The 27131-nt window shown below is 48.0% G+C and overlaps 1 protein-coding gene across 2 annotated transcripts in view; it reads right to left on the bottom strand.

The window, feature by feature from the left end:
- SKA3 (spindle and kinetochore associated complex subunit 3) overlaps window positions 1-27131 on the bottom strand; it is a 627619-nt gene that overhangs the window by 310266 nt on the left and 290222 nt on the right. Inside the window, exons 8-9 of one of the 2 annotated variants that reach the window (XM_086935203.1) lie at window positions 17978-18178; window positions 202-276 (exon numbers count right to left, since the gene is read on the bottom strand). In XM_086935203.1, coding sequence (XP_086791329.1) covers window positions 202-276; window positions 17978-18178 — 276 coding nt within the window. The remainder of the gene's footprint in view (window positions 1-201; window positions 277-17977; window positions 18179-27131) is intronic. The other variant, XM_086935202.1, reaches the window with a different exon arrangement.

Below are 27131 nucleotides of genomic sequence, written 5' to 3'. Positions count from 1 at the left end.
CACCATGGTTTAAGGATATATTTGGCATCTTTGTTCTGCAGAAGCAACATTAACTATAAGCCACAGCTAACTCAATCAAGGCAAAATATTTCACACAACACAATATTTTCACAACTTGGTTGTTTCAATTATTCCCTCCCAGTTCCGTCAAACAGTGCATGCTACACATATGGAACATATTAATTAAGGAATAGTAGAAACCTTAAAGTTTTCTTCGGTTGTACTTGCAATCAGCTTTGGATGCTGAGGAATCCCAAACAAATTATCATCCAACATCTTAGAAGGCAAATTTCATAGGAGGGCGGGGGGAGAAAAAGAAGAACATGATCAAAATTCTGAAGTTTCCCTTTCTGTTCTTACAATTTACAGACCAAGAAACCCTACTGCTAAAAGCACATGGTACTTTATCAAAGGCTCCTTTAAGTTTCCTTTTGCTGGACACCACAATAAGGTACCAAGAGAGGCTAAAAATACCTGTAGCTTCCACAAGTATAAGTATAGGAGACTAGACATGCAAATTGTTTCAGTGCATCCATGACCTCACCTCTTCCTTATGTTTCTAACTCCATCATCTCTGAATACAAACTTGGCTCATGTACAGTTAGTCTTAGATGTAGCTGAGTGAGTGATGCAATATAGATACTGGTCCTGTGCACCAGGGTCGCACAACCACCTTCTCAAAGCTGATGATCGAACATAAGCAAGCAAGCATTGCTGGTCAGAATACACAGGTGCCATAACTCAAGAAAGTTGGTTGTCAAGTCAAGACTGGACAAGCTGAGTATGTGCATTAAATGTGACCTCCAAAGAGATGTGAAAAGGGGTCATGTCTCTCTTTTGAATGCTTCACGTCACGTCAAAACCATTTATTTGTCTCTTTTTAAAGTTTGATGCTTTAGAATGTGTTCAACACATTTTACTAATAAATCCCGAAAATCAGCTGCACACAAAATACTAAGGTGTGTTGTAATTAAAAGCGAGTCCTTCTGCAGATGAGAACAAAGTGTTTAATAAGGGAATTGGCTTCGTCCCTATATATCAATTGGACAAATTTAAACTTAGATGTGAATTGGCAGACTATTTCTGTAAAATCAGCGTAAAGGGTTTCTTTCAGAATGAACCACACAAAGAAGTGAAACAAGGCTCACCTAATTTACATAAAAAGACTTTCTTTAACCTCCCCCCCCCCACCCCCTGCACCCTACTTTGTCTATTCCTCCAGAAGTACTGGCCTTCGAGGAGGCGGTTATTTGCAAAATATGAACAACAAGCATTGGCATAGCCAATAGGTCTCGCCTTTGGGACCTTATAAGTGTTTTGCCAGACCTATTGGCAAACAGCTGAAGCTTACTCTAGCCACACCTAAAAACTGGGACTCGCAATGACTATTAAGATGTTTGGAGAGGGAGTGGGTAGTTTAAGCGTGACTCAATACATCAAAAAGAAATATCTGAAAGTAGCCATATCTGAACAGGAATGCCAAGAAGAGCTCGGGTGTTAAGAAGTGCGATTAACGAAGGGGCTTACCAGGAGGAAAGAAAATTTGCATAATTCTCTAAAAATGAAAGCATATATCAAGCAGAATTTAAACTCACAAAGTCAAAATGAACTGTGGAAAAAGTAGCACACCAGATTCAGAGCTGCAGGGAGCGGGGAAGCAAACACGCAGGGTCACAAGGCAGAATGTGGGATTCACAAGACTGATTCCGAAGTTGTGATGAGAGCTCAGAGTCAGCAATGAAAACCAAACGTCACGGAGGCCGCAGCTTCCTGCAGCCGACATGTTCAAGCCATTCAGGAGGGGACACTGAACAAAGGCAAACAAAGGCAGGCTCGGAGAGTGAAGCGACCATCAATTCATGGCGCCTGCTGGCAGACTGCACTTTGAAGCAAACCAAGAGAGTTAACGGCTAAATCAACCAAAGCACAACTGTGCTCAACAGCAACCAAACAGAAAAAAATGCTAGTTTCGGAAAGGGTTAAATCGACAAACGAACAGCCAGGCAGCATGCACTTGTTAGACGCCCACCGAGCTATGAAAATGCAGATTTCAAAGAACGCAGACCTAAGATCGGCTAAAAGTGAAAGTAAAACATCAGCACGCAGTGGAACAACTTGGGAGGCAGGTAGGCGGAAATACATATTAAGCATGGAGGGCAAGGGTGAGACAGGCAGGGGAGGGAGTGCTTGAAAAGAGCAGCAGCGCGCGCAGCCACGCTAATTGCAAACAGACGGCCCCTGCGCGCCGCTGTTCCAAACAGAAAAAAAAGACTTGTTTCGGAAAGGTTTAAAATCGACAAACCAACAGCCAGGCAGTAATGTGTTCATATGGCAGCATGCATTGGAAAGACTCCCACCGAGCTATGAAAATGCAGAGTTCAAAGAACAGCGGCCTAAGATCTTGCTAAAAGTGAAAGTAAAACAGCAGCACACAGTGGAACAAGCAGGGAGGCAAGTAAGAGGAAATAAATAATTAGCAAGGGAGGGCAAGGGTGAGACAGGCAGGGGAGCGAGTGCTTGAAAAGTGCAGACGCGCCGCGCGCGGCCACGCTAATTGCAAACAGATGGCCCCTGCGGGCCGCTGCTCGCTCCCGCAAGGTGGATGCCAGCACAAGCATGAGTGCTTGAAAAAAACTAAAAGGTTTCTAAAGGTCATCTCCTAGAGCAGCGCATGCACGCTGCACTAGGCTCGACCTAAAAAGAGGATAGGCTATCAGAACTTGACTTGATTCTCTATAAACATCTGTTTTTCAGCACCAAGAATGTGTGCTTTACAAATACTAGTTATGTTACGTAGGAAGACACAATTGATTATTAGACAGATGGACAAAGGTGGCCCAATAGTCATCCAGACGAAGGGAGATTAACCAAGAAGCCTACCTAGCCCTGTTTAGGGATTAGAGGAATTAAAAAGTACTCCAATCAGCCCCCACCAAAAAACTCCAAGGGACAATCAGTAATTTGGTGGAAGAGGCAAAAGAAACTAAATGGATAACACAAAAAGAAGTAGATTTTCTGATGACTTCAAAACCAAGGATTCCATACTTGTATAAGTTAACCAAAATTCACAAAGGACGTAGTCCTCTCCCAGACCGCTTATTTGTATCCGGTATTAGCTCAGTTCTGGAACCACTATCGCAATTTGTGGATTAGTTCCTGCGACCTTTAGTGTTAACAATGACATCTTATGTGATGGACACAAAACACCTTATGAACATCCTGAGTGAGTTGGATTAGGACCTCCAAACCAAACTGATCCTGTTGACGCACTGCATACTAGCATCCGGCAAGATGAAAGCTTGCGGATCAGTCATGACCTTCATAGAGAATAAGAATGGACTTTTAGCACCCCTATTGACTGGATCATGAAGCTGGCAGAACCAGCATTCCCAAAGATTACTTTTCTTTCGAAGACAAAATCTATCTACAACATGGAACTTCTATCGGGAGCGCGTTCGCTCTCAGCATTGCTTGCCTATACATCCACCAATTTGAAGAGAAATATATATGGGCTAACAACCCCTTTGAAGAAGAGGTACGCCTATTGCTTTACTATATTGAAGACGTATTTGTGATCTGGCACGACAATGAGGTGCAAGCTGCCAAATTTGTACGATGACTGAATAACTGTAATAATTTTCTAAACTTCACAATGTCCTATGACAATCAGGAAGTATCATTCCTAGATCTAATTATCCAGGCAAAAGATAGCAAGTTTGACACAAGACTTTATACAAAACCAACTGACATTTACAGTTTCTTGCACCTTAAAAAAGCACACTCCAGGTCCCTGAGGGAGAATCTTTCGGTGAGTCAATTCTTACAGATCAGATGAAACGACTATAAGAAGGAAGCAGATAACCTTACATCTAAGTTATTAGAACATGAGTATCCAAGATAGATTTTTGAAAAGCCCAGGAAACTGGGCGGAACAATCAGAGTGAAGCCCTATTAGAAGACAGTAAGAAGGAGACCAATGGCCTGATTTGTGTCAGTACACAACCATTCTTCTAATCAAATCAAAAAGATTACAAACAGGCGTATTCTGACATCCAATCAGTTGATCTCTGAAAAAACTCTCTTTTCATTTAATAAGAATAAGAGTATCAGAGATATTTCGGTCCACAATAGAACTGCATAGAAAAACTCATCTAGGATTCAATGGAATCTCCCTTCGGTCACTGGCCATTATCCCTGTGGCTAATGTGGTGTGTGTCCATTTACTATTAATACTAAGTATTTGGATCTAGGTGTGCCTACTCCCTGGTAACAACACACACATACAAACTGCAACTCTGATAATGTAATATACCTGACAGAGTACCCTTGTAAACTATTAGATGTAGGAATGATCACGAGAAAAAACAAATCAGCACCTGAATACCATCCGCTGTAGGAAGAAATCGACTAGATTGACAGCATGCTACATAGAAAAAGAACATAAGGACAGCGAGATATACTGGACCATCATGGAAAAAGTGTCATATAGTGACAATATGACAAGAACTCTCCAAGAGAAAGAACAAAGTTGGGTATACAGATTAAAGACCTATCATAAGATAAAGCCTCAATGAGGAGATTCCTTGGAACCAATTAAACTCCCTGTGGCAACCATTAAAAAATCCTTTGATTTCTGCATGCCTAGATACAGCAGTTGGATTTTATTCTAACTGATTTGGGCAGAGAGATATTAACGCTTTGATAATATACACGAGAGAGTCTCAGTATTTAGCCTATATACAAAAGACAAAGTGAGTCCGGATTTATCCAAGATGATCAAGATTCGCACAAGTTTTATTCAATCATAGAATAGTCTTTATTATACCTTTCATGGTTTCCTTTTTTTTTAAGTGAAGTCCAACAATGCTTAACAAGATTTAGGTATCCCCTCTTCTATACACTCACTATTTGCTCCCTCTAGGTTATGGTTCAGATGAACCACATCCGGTACAATAATAGGCTTACATGTATTAGTCACTATAGGATTACAGTGGGCTTCTTGTATATGCTATATACAAATCAGTTTCCATCTGTAGTTATTCCTACTATGTAGTTTGGATGAACATATTGTTTTAATTTTAATAGTTGCACACCAGTAAATAAATTAAAACTTGAAGTATCAGTTGTATGTGTAAGATTAATCTGGACATTACTCCTTTCCATTTGAAAGGAACAGGGACCACACCTCCCATGATTCCTTCCCAACTAGGGATGCAATTTTGTCATTGTGCCCGTTCCACAGAATTGGAGAGGAACAGGGACCACATCTCCCACGTTTCCTTCCACATTAGTGACATAATTATGTCACCCTGTACCCTGCGCGAGACGCATAGGGGAGTCGCAGGGAAGACAGAAATATCGGGTCCTGTTGTCACATGTATGATGAGCCGGGTGGCGAGTGCCATGTGCAAGTAGGTTAAGAAGCAGCATTTCACCCTTGACGAAGTAAGTGAGGTATATTCCGCTTCTTCAGGACATTTGGCACCAGGTTAATGCGATAGTTTTCCTAATTATATCTTGTTCCTCTTCACCTTTTTATCCTACAATACAGGGTCTCTGATGCATTGCTTTGCCCTCTACCTTTAGTGGATGACAGTGCAATCCTTTCAGTGTGTAGCTACAGGGGCAAGCTCCCCCCCCCCCATCTCCCATGTCGTTATTTAGGATTCCTCAGTAGGGTAAGTACCAATGCATGAATGGAATTGTGCAAATCCTGGAGATGAGGCACTGTTTATTGCCAAGCATGGTATGCAGATAAAATTGTATATGTGAAATAAAAACACACAGAGTGTGACATATATGGTATGATATGAATGAGATATGTGTGAATACTGCAAGCTAGCAAGCCTTTAAGCATCCAACACAACATGAGTGTGTGATTTGATCATCACCTTGGGTGAAAAAGATCACAAAATAATAGTGCTTTTCCAAAGATGTCCTTTTTCTGACAATAGTTTGATTTTAATTTTGTTTCTTCACCCTTGAAATCAAGATCGACTACGGCTATTTTGAGGCAAGTAATATCTTACCTTGAATGCATGAAAGTGGTGCATGGTTAAGGGTAATAGAATCATAATATCCTTAACCCCTGCTTGGAAGTTATTTTTAATCAAACCCAAACGCCGTTAATGGAGGGACACTGAGGGTGGTTTGAGGTATTTTTATCTTTCTTAAGTACCTCGGCGAGGTAAAGTGCACCCTGAAATACAATTGTGCCCATCCTGGTTTTTAGGGACAAGGATGAGACCAGATGATGAAGCATGCCACTACTAGAATGGGTGAAAGTTTACCACCCCCCCCACCCCCCAATTTATTTTTTCATTACTGGCAGGGTATTTTGTGGGTTAGATCAACACAAATAATGCAGGGGATACTAGTTTGTGATTTTTTTTAAAATAAGGAGATTGTATCCCCCTTCCTACAAACGTAAGATCTCTCTTCCATTCCCAGGAGTAATATCCTCTGTGGATTCTGCCACATGGGTTTTGGTTTGCAGAATTGTGAAGGATGACCAGGGACCGAATAGACAATGCTTATTTCGTGAAACTAGAGCTTTTTTTTGTTTAAAACAAAATCGATGAACCCCCTTTCCTTTTTTTGCTGTTCTTGCTCCAGTTTCCCACTACTGTGCATGATCTTGAGGAGGCCTTAATAAACAAGCATTGGAAATGCAATAGGTCTCGCATCATTAGAGTTAGTGCTTTTAGAATTGTTTATGGTTTTTTTTTGTAAATCTTTAGCATTTTTGTTTCCTGTAGCCAATGCTAAAGAATTACAAATAAAATAAGTTCTATGGCACTTGAAGTACTTCTCTGTGTCTATTTCATTTCTACTGTTGTCGATTAAATTTGGGAACACCACTCGGGTTACTTTTATAAACAACATATTTACAGCCTTCCGTGGCTGATCTGGTCTACACAATACCGAATTCTACTGAAAAACGCAAAATAATCAGTATACGATCTCAATATTTATAGTTACAACACAAAATAAATAAAGCAAAATGTGGTGCATGATCCAGTTGAAAAACGAACATCTTGAAGTAGTCAAATTTTAACTGTTTGCAACTGAGAGTATTCTGAAAATAAGTATTTAGTTTGGAATTCTAAAAATAAGGAGTTCTTAAAAGCGCTGAATGACGACCACATCGGCAATTATAAACGAATGAAATATGCAACTTACCAGCTGGATATCTGAATGACGGAAAGGCACCACGATACGTGAGTGGGAAGCTTTCAGTCTACTACCGCCGGGGTTGGTCATGGGGGAGAGGGTGCAAAGACTAAACATTCGCCGCATGTACAGTCCATTTATAATTAAGTGGTACTCTCGGGTTATAATTTAATGCATTGTTGCAAAGGGAACCTATGGGATGTGAGTCTGAAACACAGGCAAAACAAACACGCCAATTTCATTTAAGAAAATGTAAACGTGGGCTCAAAAACTAAGCAAACTATTTGTAGTTGCCTCTGTCCGAATTGGCATAAAAGGTCCCACACACTGTGACTCCTTGGGACCTTGTGAATCTCACAGTCTACCAGTAGGCACAATATGATCCACAACCCCGCATCCACTTTAGGCAGACCATGTGTGTAGCGATTAGAAAACTTTCAAATGCAAATGATCCACGTATAGAGAACTACGAGGAGTTACCCGTTCAACGTGCCAAACGCTTGGTATCATCATCCAAAACTCGCCCCTCCAACTGAGCAGCTATAAAATAACAAGCTTCTGTGTTCTGCGACACGGCGGGCAGGGGAGGGGGCGGAGCGGGGAGAGGTGCGACACGGCAGGCAGGGGAGGAGAGTAGGAGGAGGAGGGGGGAGGAGAGTAGGAGGAGGAGAGTAGGGGAGGCACGGCCTAGCGGCCGTGCACCCAAGAAGTGAGGGGGCGGAGCTTTAAGTGGTACTCTCGGGTTATAATTTAACGCATTGTTGCAAAGGGAACCTATGGGATGCGAGTCTGAAACACAGCCAAAACAAACACGCCAATTTCATTTAAGAAAATGTAAACGTGGGCTCAAAAACTAAGCAAACTATTTGTAGTTGCCTCTGTCCGAATTGGCATAAAAGGTCCCACACACTGTGACTCCTTGGGACCTTGTGAATCTCACAGTCTACCAGTAGGCACAATATGATCCACAACCCCGCATCCAATTTAGGCAGACCATGTGTGTAGCGATTAGAAAACTTTCAAATGCAAATGATCCACGTATAGAGAACTACGAGGAGTTACCCGTTCAACGTGCCAAATGCTTGGTATCATCATCCAAAACTCGCCCCTCCAACTGAGCAGCTATAAAATAACAAGTTCTGTGTTCTGCGACACGGCGGGCAGGGGAGGGGCGGAGCGGGGAGAGGTGCGACACGGCAGGCAGGGGAGGAGAGTAGGAGGAGGAGGGGGGAGGAGAGTAGGAGGAGGAGGAGAGTAGGGGAGTGCAACCAAGAAGTGAGGGGGCGGAGCTGGGGGAGGCTGTGAGAGAGAGAGTGGGCAAGGCAGGCGGCTGGGGGTATGTGCACGCGCTTTTAAGCTCAATGCGCATGCGCATTGAGCTTAAATTTCACGGGCACTGCAAGGAATCGCCACGATTCCTTGCAAGTTGGTTAAAGAGTGTTTAAGCCCCCATAGTCTCGCAAGCTCGATGCGCATCGACAGGCGAGACCTAAAAACTGCAAAAAACACAGTTGATGGTAGAATGCAGAACAATGTCTTACATTCACCCCAGTACAAAGATCTGGACCCAAATCCATCGTTTTTTTGCACTCCACACCACCCTAGGTCAGACAATGGCTATATGCAAATCAGCCTTGACCCTGTGGCTCATGGGAACAGTCCAGCCCGAACTACCAAGCCATGTCTTTCCTAGACCGGAATCAAGCATCCAAGGACCGGTTTCTGGCTATCCGCCTTCTTCAGCCTGGATAGCTTGACTCCAGTGATGTGGAGAGCCTGGGACTCACGTCTGAGCATACCCAGCCCACTCGGGGTGAAAATTGCAAAAAACACAGTAGATGGACAGAATGCAGAACTGGAGTCCAGCTATCCTGGCTGAAGACGGCTGATAGCCAGAAACCGGTCCTAGGATGCTTGATTCCGGTCCAGGAAAGACATGGCTTGGCAGTTCGGGCTGGACTGATCCCGTGAGGCACAGGGTCAAGGCTGATTTGCATATGGCCATGTCTGAACTGGGGTGGTGTGGAGTGCAAAAAAACTATGGATTTAGGCCCAGATCTCTGTACTGGGGTGAATGTATGACATTGTTCTGCATTCTGACCATCAACTGTTGTTTTTGCATTTGTCACCCCGAGTGGGATGGGTATACTCAGACGTGAGTCCCATGCTCTCCACACCACTGGAGTCAAGCTATCCTGGCTGAAGACGGCTGATAGCCAGAAACCGGTCCTAGGATGCTTGATTCCGGTCCAGGAAAGACATGGCTTGGCAGTTCGGGCTGGACTGTTCCCATGAGGCACAGGGTCAAGACTGATTTGCATATGGCCATGTCTGAACTGGGGTGGTGTGGAGAGCAAAAAAACGATGGATTTAGGCCCAGATCTCTGTACTGGGGTGAATGCATGACATTGCTCTGCATTCTGACCATCAACTGTTGTTTTTGCTTAATAAAAAAACTTACATACACAAGGAACAAGTGATGCCAAGGCAAGACCAGACCCTGGGAAACAAACATAGAACTTCCCTGTAAATAGAGGGTGGCTCTCCTTATGAATACAAAAACTGAATGAAATAGTAGTGAGAGAATAAAACTGTATGGAACTGATAAGAGATCTACTTTGGAGTATGCATGTAGATCAGTTATTAGACCGCCTGGCATAGAGGATGGCTCGACTCAGAATGGTGGCAAGATTGCTGTTAGTAAAGGAGAAGAAAATGGCTTAAAGGTTGCAAATCACTGAGTAAAACAAGCAATAATAAGAATTTTAAAATTTGCATTTTTTTGAACTTCTAGCTTTTTTGATGTACAGTGAAAGTATCCTCTAAGTCCGTAGAGTAACCATGTTGTATTAAAGTTAATACCCACTTTTAAGTTATCCGTTTCCCTATAAAACATATGATATAGATTTGCTCAGTTGATTTAGTAATTGTAAATATCTATATACCTTAATATGCTTGAAATACTGCATTAAGGGCTAATGACATGACAAACAATGATACAATATAATAGTTCAGAGGATGAATTTGTTTGATATATATTTCCAAAAGATGCAAATGAACTATGTGCTGGAGTACAACGTTATGAGTATATACAATTATCCTATTTTAGTGAGTTATGGATATGTTTTATTTTACCATGATTTCTGTGTTTTCGTTTAAGTCAAGGGGTATTTTTGTAGCTTAGGAGTTGAACATTGTAACATACATGATTTTACCGATCAGGGAGATGGCTGTAACTTTTGTATTGTAGACATTGTGGCACTGCTTATCCCATGATAACAACAGCATGATAAATTGAAATTACACAGCAATTAATTTGGGTAAGTCTGATGAATCATTAGATCGACTCTTCTATCCGTAGACACCACGATGGCCAATATCAATACTATAATTGATTTTAGATTACTTGGAGCAGATCCAATATTGACCAACTCTTGAAATGTTCATCTTATACCAATTTACGGTGAGCACCTTTCCTGGCATTTAAACTACTAACATACACATCAATCTGCACAGGGAATCCTCTTACCACCAATTTAATGTATTATCCACTACTGGACACGGGAGTACAACAGGTGCTGTGTCACAATTTAGTGTAACCTTCTTGTATCCATAAGAATATATGTACTATTTGAACCTTGTTGATATATTTTTATTCTATAGTACACAAATTATGCATGCGGAGATGATTTGTTAACCCTCACAGTTTCCTGTCATGAGAACCACGTTGTCGGATAATACTGGTGGAGGGTATGAGGACTGTAGAAATATATTATTTAAGAGTATATCCATGCTTGTTTTATCCCCGGAGAAGTCAGTGCCATATTGTACAAAGAACAACGAACAAGTTACTTACCTTCGGTAACGATATATCTGTAAGAAACATTATTTAGTGTTAGATTCCTTACCTTAGAATATCCCCAGGCGTCAGTCTGGATCCGGAAACTTTTGCGTAGCAGTACCCCTGCGCGTCGGTAGGCGTCGTCTGCAGGCGTCCCCTGCGGCTCCGCGTCCGTCGTCGGCGTCGTGCGCCGTGATGACGTCGCTGGAGTATATAGACGCCGCCTCCGCGCGCTGACGTCAGCTCTTTGTACACAGCTTTTCCGCGCCAGAAAACGCAGAGCCATGAGAGAACCAACACTGGTGCCATTTGAAACTAGGGCCCTGAAAGGGATGTCCTTAACCCTAGGTATCAGTTCGCAGAACGGGGAGGATGGGTGGGTTCGGTAAGGAATCTAACACTAACTAATGTTTCTTACAGATATATCGTTACCGAAGGTAAGTAACTTGTTTATCTGAAAGAAACACGTTAGTGTTAGATTCCTTACCTTAGAATAGATACCCCAGCAATACCAACCCCGGTGGTGGGTCTGCGAACCGATACATTCCTACACCAGAAAGTCCTGGAGGACAGAACGGCCAAAGAAGCCATCCCTCCGGACTTGACTGTCCAGGCAGTAGTGCCTCGCAAAGGTATGCAGGGAGGCCCATGTAGCAGCCTGGCAAATGTCCTGTAAAGGGACTCCCCGGCCCAGGGCAGTAGTAGCCGCTGTGGCCCGAGTGGAATGGGCCCTCAGCCCAACAGGAGGCTCCTTCCGAGCCAAAGAGTAGCACGCTTTGATGCAGAGAACGACCCATCGAGAGATGGTCCGTTTACAGACCGACCTTCCCTTCTTCGCACCCACGTAGCCAACAAACAGTTGGTCATCCACCCGGAACTGGCGTGTGCGATCCATATAAAATGAAAGCGCACGTTTCGGGTCCAGACGATGGAGCCGCTCTTCATCCTTTGAAGGATGCGGAGGCAGGAAGAAGGAAGGGAGGGTGATGGACTGCCCGATGTGAAAAGCAGAGACTACTTTGGGCAGGAAAGAAGGCCTAGTCCTTAGAACCACCTTGTCAGGATGAATGGACATGAAAGGGGGTTGGACAGAAAGAGCCTGGAGCTCACTCACTCTCCTGGCAGAGGTGATGGCAACCAGGAAAGCCGTCTTTAAAGTCAGGAGACGGAGAGGACAAGAATCAAGGGGCTCAAAGGGAGCACACATCAGAAAGGTAAGAACCAGGTTCAAGTCCCACTGAGGCATCACAAACGGAACAGGTGGATACATGTGTGTGATGCCCTTCAAGAATCTCGTTACAATCGGGGACTTGAACAAAGAAGGCTGATCAGGAAGCCTTAGAAAGGCTGAAAGGGCAGAAAGGTAGCCCTTGATAGTGCCCAGAGCAGAGCCCTGCTGGGCAAGAGAAAGAAGAAACAGAAGAACCTCTGAAAGAGGGGCAGAAAGAGGATCCACAGCCTTTGCTGTGCACCATGCCACAAATCTGTTCCACCGACAGGCGTATACCGACTTTGTGGAGGGACGCCTGGCTGCCAGAATTACATCACAGACTTCAGGAGGCAAGTCAAATGGCCTCAACTGCCGCCGCTCAATCTCCAAGCATGGAGGTGGAGACTGGACAGGTTCGGGTGGAGGACCGTCCCCTGCTGCTGCGACAGAAGGTCCTCCTGAAGGGGCAGGTGGATCGGGGGACCGACTGACATGCTGAGTAGCTCGGGATACCAGTACCTTCGAGCCCAGTCCGGAGCCACAAGGATAACTTGGGCCCGGTCGCGCCTGATCTTCTTCAGCACTCTGGGCAGAAGTGGTATAGGCGGAAAGGCGTATAACAGACCGCAACTCCACTCGCGCCGAAAGGCGTCGCCGTGCGAGTGCCGTCTTGGAAACTCCAACGCGCAGAACTGATGACATTGCGCGTTCTCTTCTGTGGCGAATAGATCTAACCAAGGCTCTCCCCATTGCAGAAAGATGCCTTGTGCCACGTCCGAGTTCAGACGCCATTCGTGATCCATCGAGCACCGACGGCTGAGTTCGTCCGCCCTGGCGTTCAGAGAGCCTGCCAGGTGTTGAACCGTCAAGGTCACGCCCTGACGTTCCAGCCACTGCCAGAGGCGCAGAGCCTCCTGGCAAAGGGTCCACGACCCCACTCCGCCTTGTTTGTTGCAGTACCACATGGCGGTGGTGTTGTCGGTGAACACCTGCACTACACTCCCGTTGACAAAGGGGAGGAATGCCTTCAGTGCTAGACGAATCGCCCGCAGCTCCAACAGGTTGATATGGAGCCGGGACTCCGCCGGAGACCAGATGCCTCTGATCTCTGCCTCTCCCAAGTGGCCACCCCAGCCCTGGAGGGACGCGTCCGTCACGACAACGTGCTCCGGTTGGGGAAGGGAGAGGGATCTGCCCCTGACCCAATCGCGGTCCGTAAGCCACCACTGCAGTTGTCTCGCAGTGCCCTCCGAGATCAAGACGTGGTCGGACAAGTTGCCCTGATGCTGGGCCCACTGAAACTTCAGGTCCCACTGCAGAGCCCGCATCCGCCACCGGGCGTGATGTACCAGAAGGATGCAGGAAGCCATCAGTCCCAGCAGCCGCAGCGTCAACCTGACCGAAACCCGGGATAGCGGCTGAAAGATGGGAATCAAAGCCTGTATATCCCGGACCCGCCGTTCCGGAGGATAAACCCGAAACTGCGCCGAGTCCAGAACCGCTCCGATGAAAAGGAGCTTTTGGGAGGGACACAGGTGTGATTTCGGCACATTGATGGAGAACCCCAGGTCGTGCAAGAGGTCTGCCGTCATCTGAAGGTGGTGGACGACTGTCTGGGGCGAGCCCGCCTTCAACAACCAGTCGTCTAGGTAGGGGAAGACTGAAACCCCCAACCTGCGCAGATGGGCTGCGACCACCGCCATCACCTTTGTGAACACCCGTGGGGCGCTGGTAAGGCCGAAGGGAAGCACGATAAACTGAAAGTGCTCCTGGCCTACCGTGAACCGCAGGTAACGCCGGTGGGCCGGCAGGACGGGGATGTGAAAATAGGCATCCTGCAAGTCCAACGCTACCATCCAGTCTTGTGGGTCTAGAGCAGCCAATACCTGAGCTAACGTCAACATCTTGAACTTCTCCTTCCGGAGGAAGCCGTTGACGTTCCTTAGATCCAAGATAGGACGTAGGCCCCCCTTGTCCTTCTTGGGTACCAGAAAGTAGTGGGAATAGCAACCACGCCCTACTTCTGGCCCAGGAACGCGCTCGATGGCCCCCTTGGCCAAGAGGGCCGTAACTTCCTCCTGCAGAAGCGTCAAGTGGTCCCCCGACACACGGTGGTTCTGCGGTGGCATGGCTGGAGGAGTGGTCTCGAAGGGGAGGGAGTAGCCCCATCGGACGAGTTGCAGCACCCACCTGTCCGACGTGATTGTGCGCCAGTGAGCGTGGTGATGGCGAACCCTGCCACCCACTGGCGTCACATGGGGCCGAAAGCACAGACTAGGAGGATTTGGAGGCAGATGCTGCGGGGGGAGGTGTGGTCTGACCCCGCCGTTGACCCCGACCGCCGCCACGGCGGTTTCCACGGCCGCCACCGCGTTGAAAGGATTGCTGCGGTGCGTGGCTGGCAGCACGTGTGGGGACGCCCCTTCCTTGGCCACGAAAGGAGCGAAACGAACCCGTTTGCTGGCGCTGGGTCGAAAGACCCAAGGACTTGGCCGTGACCCTGGAGTCCTTGAAGCGTTCCAGCGCGTGGTCCGCCTTGTCACCAAAGAGGCGACAGCCATCGAACGGCATGTCCATCAAGGCATTTTGGACATCGGCCGAAAAGTTGGCGGATCTCAGCCAGGCGTGGCGACGAATCGCCACCGTCGTTGACATAGCTCTGCCCAGCGAGTCGGTCGTATCAAGACCTTACCGTATTGAATATTTAGCTGCGTCTCGGCCCTCTGCCACAGCCTTGCCGAGCTTCGCCCGCACCTCCATGGGGCATTCTGGCAGCACTTCCGCGACCGTGTCCCACACAGAGTGGGTGTAGCGGCCCAAGAGGCAAGCAGTGTTGCAAGACCGCAGTCCCAGACTCAGGGACGAGAAGACCTTCTTGTCATATTGGTCATACCTCTTGGATTCCCGATCGGGCGGGGCCGACGGGAATGCGGACTGGGAGGTAGAGGCCTGGATCACCAGACTCTCGGGAGTGGGATGGGCGGACAGGAATTTGGGGTCGTCCGGACATGGACGGTGGCGCCTGGCCACGTTCCGATCAACAGGCGAACCTGAAGCGGGCCTGGACCACGTGCCCAACAGAACGTCCGACAAGGCTTCGTTAAACGGCAGCAGAGGCTCCTGTGGGCATGACTGCGGTTTGAAGACCTCAGTGAGGATGTTAGGCCTCACGGCCGCGACGGGGAGCTCAAGGTGTAAGGCCTTGGCAGCCCTCATCAGCACCACTGAGTATGCAGCTCCCTCCACCGACTCCACAAAAGGAGGAGAGACAAAACCAGGGTTAGGAGAATCGTCCAGACCACTGGCATCCCCCAAATCACCTGTCCAGTCCGGGTCATACTGGCACTCGCGTGACAGAGGGTCCTCAGACCCCTCCCAACCTTCCCCGTATTCTTCATCTTCTCCATACTCGGAGTCAACGATGTAGACCGGCTCCTCGGGATTCACAGGCCCCATCGGCGTCGGACCCGGCGTCGATCGACGCCGGTCCGACTCCGCGTCCGGATTCGGGGAGGGCATGGGGACGGCGGTGCCGGCCGGAGCCGGCACAGGAGAACCGGCGCCGCGCGGGGGCGGCGTCGGGGGCAACCCCGATGGAATCGGCGCCGAACCAGCCGGCAGGCCAGCCGGCGTCGACCCCGAAGGCCCTTGCGGCGCCGGGGTCGGAGCCGTCGGCGGCACCGGGCCCAGAGCACCCGATGGCGTCGAGCCAGGGACACCCGACCCGCCTGGGCCTCCGGACGGTAGCACTGGGCCCGAAGGCGCCGTAGGCCCCGTCGGAGAATTGAGCGCCCTCATGGCCATGAGGAACGCCTCAATCTCCTCAGGCGTCGCACCGTGCCCAGGGACCGGAGGGTATGGGGCAGGCCGCGCCGGCGACTCACGCGGAGCTGGGGTCACCCGAACCCCCGGCCGCGTCGCGACGCGAGCGTCGGGGGGAGTCGGGGGTACGATGACGACGCCCCGACTTCTTGTGTTTCTTACCTGATGAGCCCGACGAATGGTGACTACTTCCGGAGCGCTCCGCGACCGCTCCCTCGAACGCTCCCTGGACCTCCGGCCGGACCGCGACCTCTCCTGACGCGGGGCCGACACCCGGAGCTCAAGCAGCTTGCGGGACCGCTCCCGTCTAGCCTTGTTAGTGAGGGCCCGGCAGTCGACGCAGGCGTCCACGTCGTGGTCGGGGCCCAGGCACCGGAGACAGAGTCGGTGATGGTCGGTGACCGACATCGTGCGGTCACACCCGTCACAATTCTTGAAACCGGGCATCCTACCAGGCACAAAAAGAGTTATAGAGTTAAACAAAGTTGGTCAAAAGACCGGAGTACTGCTCTTCGGATCTGCGCTTGCTGGCGCGGAAAAAAGAAGAACTTACGTCAGCGCGCGGAGGCGGCGTCTATATACTCCAGCGACGTCATCACGGCGCACGACGCCGACGACGGACCCGCAGGGGACGCCTGCAGACGACGCCTACCGACGCGCAGGGGTACTGCTACGCAAAAGTTTCCGGATCCAGACTGACGCCTGGGGATATTCGAAGGTAAGGAATCTAACACTAACGTGTTTCTTTCAGATATGAAGGCTAGTGAAATTATGAAGATTTATGGAAGTGAATAAAACTTCTAAAGGATTGATATCAAGACCACAGTGTTGTTCAAACTTTTTGGACGAATCAGTGCTCAAAGGCATTCCCTCTAATTCTCTTCAGATAGGTCATGTTTATACTTCTGTTACCCCTCAAGGGGATCAGGGACATTTTTTGTAGGAATTTTAAATTTCCTTAACGCGTGGTCAAATTTCTTATTACTCTGTAGTAATACAGCAATTTCTGCCTTGAAACATTGTTGTATCCTTTAAACACTTGCCACGCGTTTTTGCTTCAATATCTATCAATGGAACACTCTTCTTAGAAGTTGTTGGTTGTCTTTTTCTTTAAAGCAAACACAGGTAGATGGACAGAGTGCTGAAACTTTTCAGACACTCATCCCCAGTAACAGATCTAGGTTTAATCCATCATCGTTCACTTCGCCACTGAGTTCAGACCCAGTCATATGCAAATCAGTCTTGACACTGTTCCTCATGGAAACAGTCCAGCCCAACTGCCAAGCCAGGTCTATCCTGGACCGGAAACAAGCATCCTGGGACCGGTTTGGAGGCAACTCCCCTCATCAGCCATGTGAGCTTGAATCCAGTGGCAAAATGAGCAAGTGATACACGTCTGGGCACAACCTGCCCTCGCTTCCATGTACTAGAGCATTGTGGGCTTGCACTCCGTGTCAGAGACAGAATGACTCCTTTGCTGGTCAACTTCCAAAGAGAAAAATGTTTTGTTACTGTAAATATTTCCTGTTGGAATAATGCACTGCATGTGAATATAAAAGAGGATCATGCTGCAAAACCGGAGCAAAGAAAATGCTGTGAATGAAGAAGAACAGATAGTTAGACAAGGGAAATAAATGGAAAGGGGGAAAAATTAAAAAAAGAAGCCCAATAGGACAGAAAAGGAGGGCACGAGCACAAGAGCACTCCACTTATTTACCAATCTGATCCAAAAGACATATCTTGATCGCCCAATCCTGATTACCATCAACCCAAACGTAAGCGTGAAGCAAATTTTTAAAACAGAACTGAAATAAATAATGAGGGAAAAAGTGAGAACGTACCCTAATCTGAAAAGCACCACGACAATTGCTAAATATTCGAGAAAAAAATACACTTTAAAATGAAAGTCAAATAAATGGGAAAATAAGAACCTTAAAATCATGCATTATAGAAGGCAACTCTGGGCGCTTTGGAGTGACAAGAAAATCTTCATAATCCATGAACTGAGGCGGAGCAGACAATCCAACTGGATTTTCACAAAACTCTGAACCAAACATCAAATGGGATGGTTCTTCTGGACACGATTTATTTGTCTTTGGTACGTCTTCCGTTGTGTCTTCTTTATTAACCTGCTGAAAAAACAAAAATAATACTTGCTAAAAATATTTTATAAAGCATCCATAAGACCCTTCTAGTTCCATTGATGGAATGCTGGAGTCACATACCGTAAAAAAAAATCAAAATGTACCCAAAACAACTAAAAGTGTGTTATAATATGACCCCCCCCTCCTCGCCCTATCTCTACCCCCGCCCCCCCCCACCCCAGACTGTCTACCACTTTTCCATCCTGCTACAAAGATTTCATAGATGCATAAAAACAAGCAAGAATCAAGGCAACCTTCAAATAAAATTACTGAGCATCAAAATCCATCATTAATTAATCTGAATGCTGAACAAGGACATCCGTTGGGAACATGGAATCTACATTTCAATTAACAAAGCAGTATACACATGCTATGGTAATGGCTGTTGCAATGCAATTATATGCTAAATAAATTTGCAAAAATAAACAAAGAAATGTCTGTAACGAGGGCACATAAAACCATTTTACTGCAGCGTTCTAAAGCTGGAAAGTTGTCACTCAAAATGGAAATGAAAATGTGCCAAAAGTTACCAAATATGTTCAGAGCTCCATCAGTGTAAAGCATTGTCTGGCTTCTTCCACGGTTTCAGTGGAACCACGTCACTACTCCTATTTCACATCCTGTGTTTCTCTGAAATTGTTGGGATAGCAAAACTCACTGGAGTGGAGTGCTGTGCTGCAACATAGCTTTTTTTCTCAAGGTCTTGACACATTCTATGTCAGGACTCGAGGCGAGGATTATGCCTTCTTCACTTTTATTATTAGCAGCCATTTTTTAAAACAACAAGACTACATTTCCCATGAACCCTTGGGAAAATTGTAGTACAATGAAAAGTGTCCAATCAGGAACAGTCCTGAGGCCTCCAATCATGGACACTCCAGCTCCAACTTAATCTGTCCTCACTGGCCCTTCATCCTCTTTGCGGCTGTGCAGCCGAGATAGGTGCCTTTCCTACTCTGTGGGAATCTGGTCTTGCTAATTGTGCTCTTTTGTTTTCTAATTGCTTGTCGTAGAATTGCTATTGTTGTATATATTTCGCGCATACTAATGCGGCTTTGTCAAATTGCCTTTCGTTTAGTCAGTATACTGGCTTCATCGTTGTAGAATTGCTATTGTTGTACATATTTCACACTTAGCTCTGCATGTTAATGCGGCTTTGTCTAATTGCCTTTCATTTAGTCAGTATATTGGCTTTGTCGCTGCTGTGCTGCTTCATTTTCAATGGTGCTTTCATGAATGTCAGTTTTGCCAATTGTGCTCATTTCCTGACCGCTTATTAGGCTGTGCATATTGCCTTACCGTCGTTTCGCAGACTAGATTCAGAACACTGAAGGAAGTGCCTGCCTCCCTTTCTTTCATAGTCGCTGCATCGTTTCCGCGCCTCCACGGCTCTTCCTTGGTGCGCTCACAGACCTCCCGCCACCAGGGGGCAAGTGAGGCAGTGGGACACAGCGCACGCGTTCAAATTCCTGAGGGGATCACAAATTTGCTAGCATTCGCGACAAGAATTTGCAATTCTATTAAGGACACGGAGGCGAGGATTATGCTTCTCAATCTTTACTAGAAGCTCACAGCAGCCAATGAAAATGCTTGCTTTTCATTCAAGTAAAACGTTAAACTGCATATCCCATCATGCTTTACACATAACCACGCCCCCTTAGTCCATAAGAGGCCTCAGCCTGCCGCCATCTTCCTCTTTCTTGCGGCGAACAGCTCCAACCGAACTTTGGAAAACTCCAGAACACTTCCAACGGGAAGAAGAAACAACCTCAGGCGAACCATCCTGGCATTCTTTGAGGCTCAGTCACTCTTTTTATCAGAACCTGAAAGAAAGGATAAGAGACCGTAACCACCATAACCATCTGGGTGGGCAAGCATTTATAACTTCATATACAATGCCGGGTGGGATAATCCTCGCCTCCGTGTCCTTAATAGAATTGCAAATTCTTGTCGCGAATGCTAGTAAATTTGTGATTCTATGGCAGGACCGGAGGCTTCTGATTATGCACGTTTAACGCTTATTGAAAACAACAGAGGTAATATCCTCCACCGGCTTATAATAAAACGTTTTGAAGGTCGATTCTGACGACCAATCTGCACAATGCATAATATCATGAATGCTGGAGCCCAACATGAACGATTTCGATGCCATAGCACCCCTGACAGAATGCGCACCAAACATGGTGATATCAATGCCTGCTTCTTCCATCACAAAACGAAGCCATCTGGCAATGGTGGCCGCAGCCACTGCTTTGAACGGCTTTTGTAAGGCTATCAAAAGCTGCGAACAGCCCTGAGGCCTAACTGCCGCAGTACATTCCTCATAAGTCTTTAGACATTGAACAACACATAACTTTTCATTCTCCTGAAATGCATTATAAGACACATGTGTAGACAATGTTTTAGTACGCCTAAAAATCTGAAAAGAAACTCCGGAGTAAATACTCTACCTGTTATGTCCAGCGCGCGTACGTCCGATGATCTCCTGCACGCCGAAAGGCAAAGCAACATGGCCAGCTTGGCTGAAAGCTGTTTTCTGGAAAGAGACGGGTTAGCTGGCCATTTGTCAAATAGGTCTAAAACTCGCTTAACATCCCACAAACCAGAATATTTAGGTTTAGGGGGATTTTCTACCCTAATACCTTTCAACAATTTGCACACGACAGGGTGCATACCAATTGGTCTACCATCCAGCTGAACATGGCCCGCTGAGATGGCAGATCTGAAATTGTTGACCGACCGATAGGCCAGGCCCTGCGACGCCTTATCCGTCAGGAAGTTTAGCACATGGGGTAAGCCGGCCCCCACGGGATCCAAATGTCGTTCCACGCACCAATCCACCCAACCTTTCCAGGCCGAGGAGTATCGCTTCCTCGTGGAAGGAGCCCAGGCCTGCTTGATGAAGTCTGCAGCCCTGCTCGAAATCCCTGGCACTTGCCACTGTTGCCTGAAAGCCTCCAGGCCATCAGCCGAGGTCTGCCCTCCATTATCAAAGGATGCCTCTCCTGATGAGGGCCCAGCAACAGCATCGCCGACTCCGGGAGGAGTCTGGGTAGGTCGCAGCTCCACTGCATCAGCTTGGGGAACCAAGATTGGGACGTCCACCAAGGTGTCACCATGACCACTTCCGCGTTCTGTCTGATTACCTGTGACATCGCTCTGGGGATCAGCAAGAAGGGGGGAAACGCATAGTGTACCCCCATTGACCAGTCTTGGAGAAAAACGTCCGTCGCCTGAGCCAACGGATCCGGTCTCCAACTGAAAAATCGAGGGATCTGGAAGGTCAGCCTCGACGCAAATAAGTCCGTCTCGAACGGACCCCAAATGCTCTCCAGCCACTCGAACATCCTCGGGAGCAACTTCCAGTCGCTGAAGTCCCTGAGGTACCTCGAGTTCCAGTCCGCTACCTGATTGGACTGACCCGGGAGATATTCCGCAATGACCGAGATCTGGTTGCGGAGGCAGTAATGCCAAAAATCTTTGGCTATCTGCACAAGCATGGACGACCTCGTGCCTCCCAACTTGTTGATGTACCTCACCGCCGAAATATTGTCCAGACACAGGAGGATACAGCAGGATGTCTGCTTTGGGGATAACGTTCTCACCGCGAACGACCCCGCAAGCAGTTCCAGACAATTGATATGAAGAGAAAGCTCTTCCGGGGACCATCGTCCTCCTGTGGAGATGTCTCCACAACGCGCGTCCCAGCCCCATCGGCTGGCGTCGGACTCTATCGTGACTTCCGGGAGGGAACCGAAGATCGCTCGGCCATTCCAAGCGTCGACGTGTCCCAACCACCATTGCAACTCTGTCCTCACCTCTTGCGTGAGGGGAATGCTGTCTGAATATGATAGACCCTTCTGAAGATGTCTGATCCTCAACTGTTGCAGGGCCCTGTAATGAAGCGGGCCCGGGAAAATCGCCTGGACTGAAGACGCTAGAATTCCGACCATTCTCGCCAGTGCTCTTAGGGAGACAGACTGGCTGCTTAGCAGTTTCCGGATCTCTTTCTTCAGATCCCGAAGTTTGTCCTTCGGAAGGCACAACTGGGCTATCACCGAATTCACTGTGAAACCTAGAAAATCTATAACTTGTGAGGGAACCATGACCGACTTCCTGGTGTTTATCACAAAACCCAGATCCTGCAAAATAGTCGTGGTCAGCTGGAGGTGCCGCAAGAGAGCCTGCTGACACTGGTCCACTATCAGTATATCGTCGAGGTATATGATCAGACGAATACCTCGCTCTCGGAGATACGCTACTACCGGCTTCATCACCTTGGTGAAGCACCAAGGAGCCGAGGAGAGCCCGAAAGGCAGAACCAAATATTCGTACCATTGGTCTCTCCATTTGAACTGAAGAAACCTGCGATGCGGGGGAAAAATCGGAATAGAGAGATATGCATCTTTCAGGTCCAGCCGGACCATCCAATCCCCCACCTGCAGCAGGTCCGTTAAAAGATGGATGCCCTCCATCTTGAAATGGTTGTACGTCAGGAATTGATTGAAGTCCCTGAGATTTAAAACTAGTCTGTTTCCACCCCCTTTTTTCTGAATAACAAAAATGTTGCTGCAGAAACCGTGAGGGCTGCGAATACTTGGTGCAATCGCGCGCTTCTGCAGCAAGGCCGCAATCTCTTCGTCTATGAAACTGGCCTCTAGTTGGGAAAAATGGAGAATTGGGGGTACGCTTGCCTGAACAGGACGTGAGTAAAACTCCAAGTGAAAACCCTGAACTGTCTGTAAGACCCAAGCGTCCTGTGTAAGGTCCTCCCACCGCCCCAGGCAGTGTCGAGTCCGACCCCCCAGAGGAAGAAGGGAAGTATCTGAAAGTCTCACCTGAGCTCTGCTGGTGCTTGAACTTCCCCCGGCCATCTCCAGTTTGGTATCTGTTTTTGCTGAACCTCCTACGGGAGGGGTAGAAGGTCCCTCCCCGTGTTGAGTCAAAGTCATTTCTGCCCCTTCCGAAGTCGCCTCTGTGGGGGCCAGGAGGACCTCCTCGGCCTGACGAGCGACCCCCGCCTCGCCCGGCCCTGTGAAAAACACCCTGGTTGAGAGCGCGTTTGATGCCCGACTGGGCCTTGTCCAATGCCGTAAAAGTACCTACATATTTGGAGACGTCCTTGACGAACTTGTCACCAAACAGAAGACCTTCTGCAAGGGGTCCCGGCTCTGCGTCAGCGAGCTCTGTTAAATTCGAGTCCATCTTCATGAGCAAAGATTTTCTTCTCTCTGCCGAGATGGCGCAATTTGCGTTGCCCAAAAAACATATGGCTCTCTGGGCCCATCCAGTCAGCACGTCAGGATTTATGATGACCGAGGTCTCCTTGGCTACAAAGGCCATCTCTAGGATCTTTGCCAAGGGGCCGATGGCATCCAGCATTTTGTCCTGACACCCCTTCCAGGCCCTGTCCAAACCCCTCTTCGGGTCCTTAGTGAACTTCTTTAGAAAGGTGAGAAGGTTGGGGTCTATCTCCGGCGTTTCCGCCACCTGATTTGGGATTTCTGGTCTAGGGCACTCTGAGCGCAAACGATTTCTCACATCCCTAGGGAAGCCCTTACGTAAATTATCATGAATTTAAGCCGTGACCGCCGAAGGCGGCATCCAGTCTTGCGATCTGGGGTGTACTATTTCCAATGGGTCAAAGGTGAAAGGTGTATGTTCCGGCGCGAGGCTCTTGGGCTGCGCCACCTTTGCCTTCTTTGGAGGGTTGCGATCTTCTGAGGTGTCGGTGTCCATATCCGTGTTTGTACCAGTGTCCGTGTCCGTGTCCGTATCATGGACCCTACGCTTAGCTGTGGCCTTGCCCCCTGCGTAAGAATGGTCCGCCGTGTCCGGCAAGGTAGCTAAGGCCTGCGTGTGAGGCCAAGTGGCAGTGTCCCCTGAAGGAGGACCCGAGGTGGACGCCTCGCTCTTCTTCTTCTGAGGTTTGGTGAAGCCATGTCTCTTGGCGAAACCTTCTAGTTGTCGTCGTATGGGACGAAGGGCTGAAGCCAGTGCCTGTTGCACTGTCTGTGGGACAGTAGTCTCCATCGCCCTGTTAACTGAGGACTGGACCGAAGCGTCCAAAGCACTAACCAGGTTGTCCTCCAAGGCAGCCGTCTGCCGGGTCTCAAATTCCTCCTCCTCATAGTACCCCTCATTAAATTGCTCTTCAGACATTCTGTTGTACTGGGAATTATTCACCCTAGACTGTGGTCACACAAAACCAGGTACAAGGAGGGTCAGGGGGGGGGGGTCAGCCCACTCAGCACACTAAACTTTCACCACCTTCAACCCCCTCAGCAAAGCTGTAGTCAAGGTGGGCCAGAGACCCAGGCCACTGCAATACCTTGAGCGTGTGTGCGCTCTAAATCGGCCTTTTCCAGTATTTTACAACCTCACCAGGCGATCACTAAGGCAGAGGGACCCTTCCTAACACTCCGATCGCAAAAGCGCAATTGAAACTAAAAACGCGGTTCGCGCCGCGACGTGCAGCCCAAGCGCGACTGAATCATACCAAAAACTAGCCCAATTCAGCGCGCTTTGGGCGCCCGTCGCGGCCGAGAGCCACCCGGCCTGTACGAGCGTCAGCGGCGATCAGGGAAGCCGTCTGCGCACGCGCTAGACGCGCGAACACTATAGGGAAACACCGGGACCAAACAGGCTCAATGAGAAAATTAAAGGCGTCCGTCTGCCTCCGGTCAACGACCGACGCTACCCTCGCGCCTATGAAGCGTGCTCTTGCCACAATGAGGAATCAATCCACAGAACGACGGGCACTGAGGCGCTCCGCCGAAGCACCGCTACTTCCCCTGAAGAGGTAACAACCTCAGCATACCATGTGTAGAACAGTGCCAGTTAGATAACAACCATACATAAACATGCGCAACTTAGCAGAAATAAACACAGAGGGAGTAAACAAGGTGCACTTAGCTCTGTGAGCAGCAAAGAAAGAGGAAGATGGCGGCAGGCTGAGGCCTCTTATGGACTAAGGGGGCGTGGTTATGTGTAAAGCATGATGGGATATGCAGTTTAACGTTTTACTTGAATGAAAAGCAAGCATTTTCATTGGCTGCTGTGAGCTTCTAGTAAAGATTGAGAAGCATAATCAGAAGCTTCCGGTCCTGCCATAGAATTGAGTGGCGCGCCGTAGTCCCCACAAGCACCCGGCCTGAGGCCTTTGAGGTGTATTGATCGTGCCGCGTACTCCTAAATAAAGGCTGATCTTTCCTAATAACGCTCTGCTGCCTCAGGCCCTGTTTATTTCAGGCAGCAGAGTTAGTATTGTTGCACGTTCACGCCCGTTGTGGGTCTGTAGGAAAAACAAAGTTAGTTTCTCTTTCAGTTTTACCAGTCTCAGAGAATCCCGATTTAGGGAATATTTTCTCAGTTGCACTTGCTATGAGCTTTGTTTTTTAGGCTATTGCGTGCTCATGAATGATCAAATCAATGACATTTTCAGAGCAGCATCAGTGCTTGCCTGCCTTTTGCTACTGAAACTGCAGGCACACAGTCTGTTAGTGCCCTTCCATTTCTGGTGCTTTGTAGTAGTTTAAAGATCTTTTTAGAGGTCCTCGTTACTCAAATAAGTGTAATTATTGATTTTTATATGTAGTTTCCCTCATGTTGACTGCTTGATTTTGCTCGCGAGAAAGTGTCACTCATAGTTGTTGAAATGTCACTCATAATTGCAATGAAATTATGAAAATGTCACACACAGCAATCTGAAACCTTGGCAGCTAAGTGTATTGTCAGGCGCCTGACGCCGGTTAGGCACATACCGAGGCCGGTTTATTATTATAGAACAGACTTACACCAGGTATTACTGTGCCCAGGGCCTGGCCCCTTGAAATCAGCGAGAGCCTCGCATCCCAGATTAGGCTGACACCCAGCCCTATAAGGTAAAGCCTTTCAGGACAAGGCAGCCCGGTCTGTCTCCATTGATAAGACTCATCTACCCTCATTATTGTCCAAGAATATGGAAATGGAGTATGAGGAAGACTCCCAGGGAGAGGAAAAAAACCTAGCAGACCTCCCTTGGGACGATGAGTTCTATGGAGCAGTAGATGCTTCAATCTACAGGCGAAGCCATATCGCCCCTAGAGGAGAGGTAATCACGAAAGATAGACCAGGTGCTAGCACAACTGTCTACCCTCCCTATGGCCCCCGTCCCTCAGTCTGGGCCCCCCTTGATTCCCCTGGCATCAGATCCTGTACCCCCCCCATCCCCTCCTGCAAGCACGCACGCAACACGGGGTGGACCTTAGCGCCTTTGACAAGCTTAAACAAGCCTTTCTTGCTACTCCACCAAATTTGCCACCTGCAGGGGAGGATTTGCCAACTCCACAAGACGCTATGCCCACAGGGGACGTGGACGCTGAGCCTGGCCCTTCCAGATCCTGGATCCCTTCCCGACCTCAGGAGACCTCTGATATGTTTGATCCTGATCCACCCCCACTGTTCGGTTTGGGCCCCAGCTGACAAGGTTGCAAGCTGTGTAGCAATGAGCATTCGGAAGCCTTTAGAAAGGAGGCCCGTAACTGCCTCCAGGCAGAATGCCCTCGACTTTCCCTGGAGGGTAAAGTCGCCCTCACTCCAGAAATTGATACCCGCTTGGCCACGTTTTTACAGAAATTTATGAGATCCTAAAAAAGGGATTGCCAGGTCCTGGCGAGCCTGCCAGGACAAGCTTCTGGACATTTTAGGGCCACTCACAAAGATCTTGGACATGGCTGAGGAGGCCAAGATGTCAGGTTCCCTGATCTCCCCAGAGTCCCTTTCGGGGTGGGCAATAAAAACTAAAAAACCATAAGCTTCTGTATGCACGATTCAAGAATCTGCAAAGGATGGAACTTAATAATTAGGGAGAGGATTCTTTATTCAATAATAAAAAAGTCTGTATTCCTTTTTAACATGGCTTTTCTTCCTTTGTTTAGTTTTAACGCTCATTAAAGAAATT

This window comes from Lissotriton vulgaris, chromosome 8 (assembly GCF_964263255.1).
Source record: "Lissotriton vulgaris chromosome 8, aLisVul1.2, whole genome shotgun sequence".
In the NCBI taxonomy this organism is placed as follows: domain Eukaryota; kingdom Metazoa; phylum Chordata; class Amphibia; order Caudata; family Salamandridae; genus Lissotriton; species Lissotriton vulgaris.
Note: the sequence above shows the minus strand (reverse complement) of the source record. Positions and strands in the feature narration are given on the sequence as shown.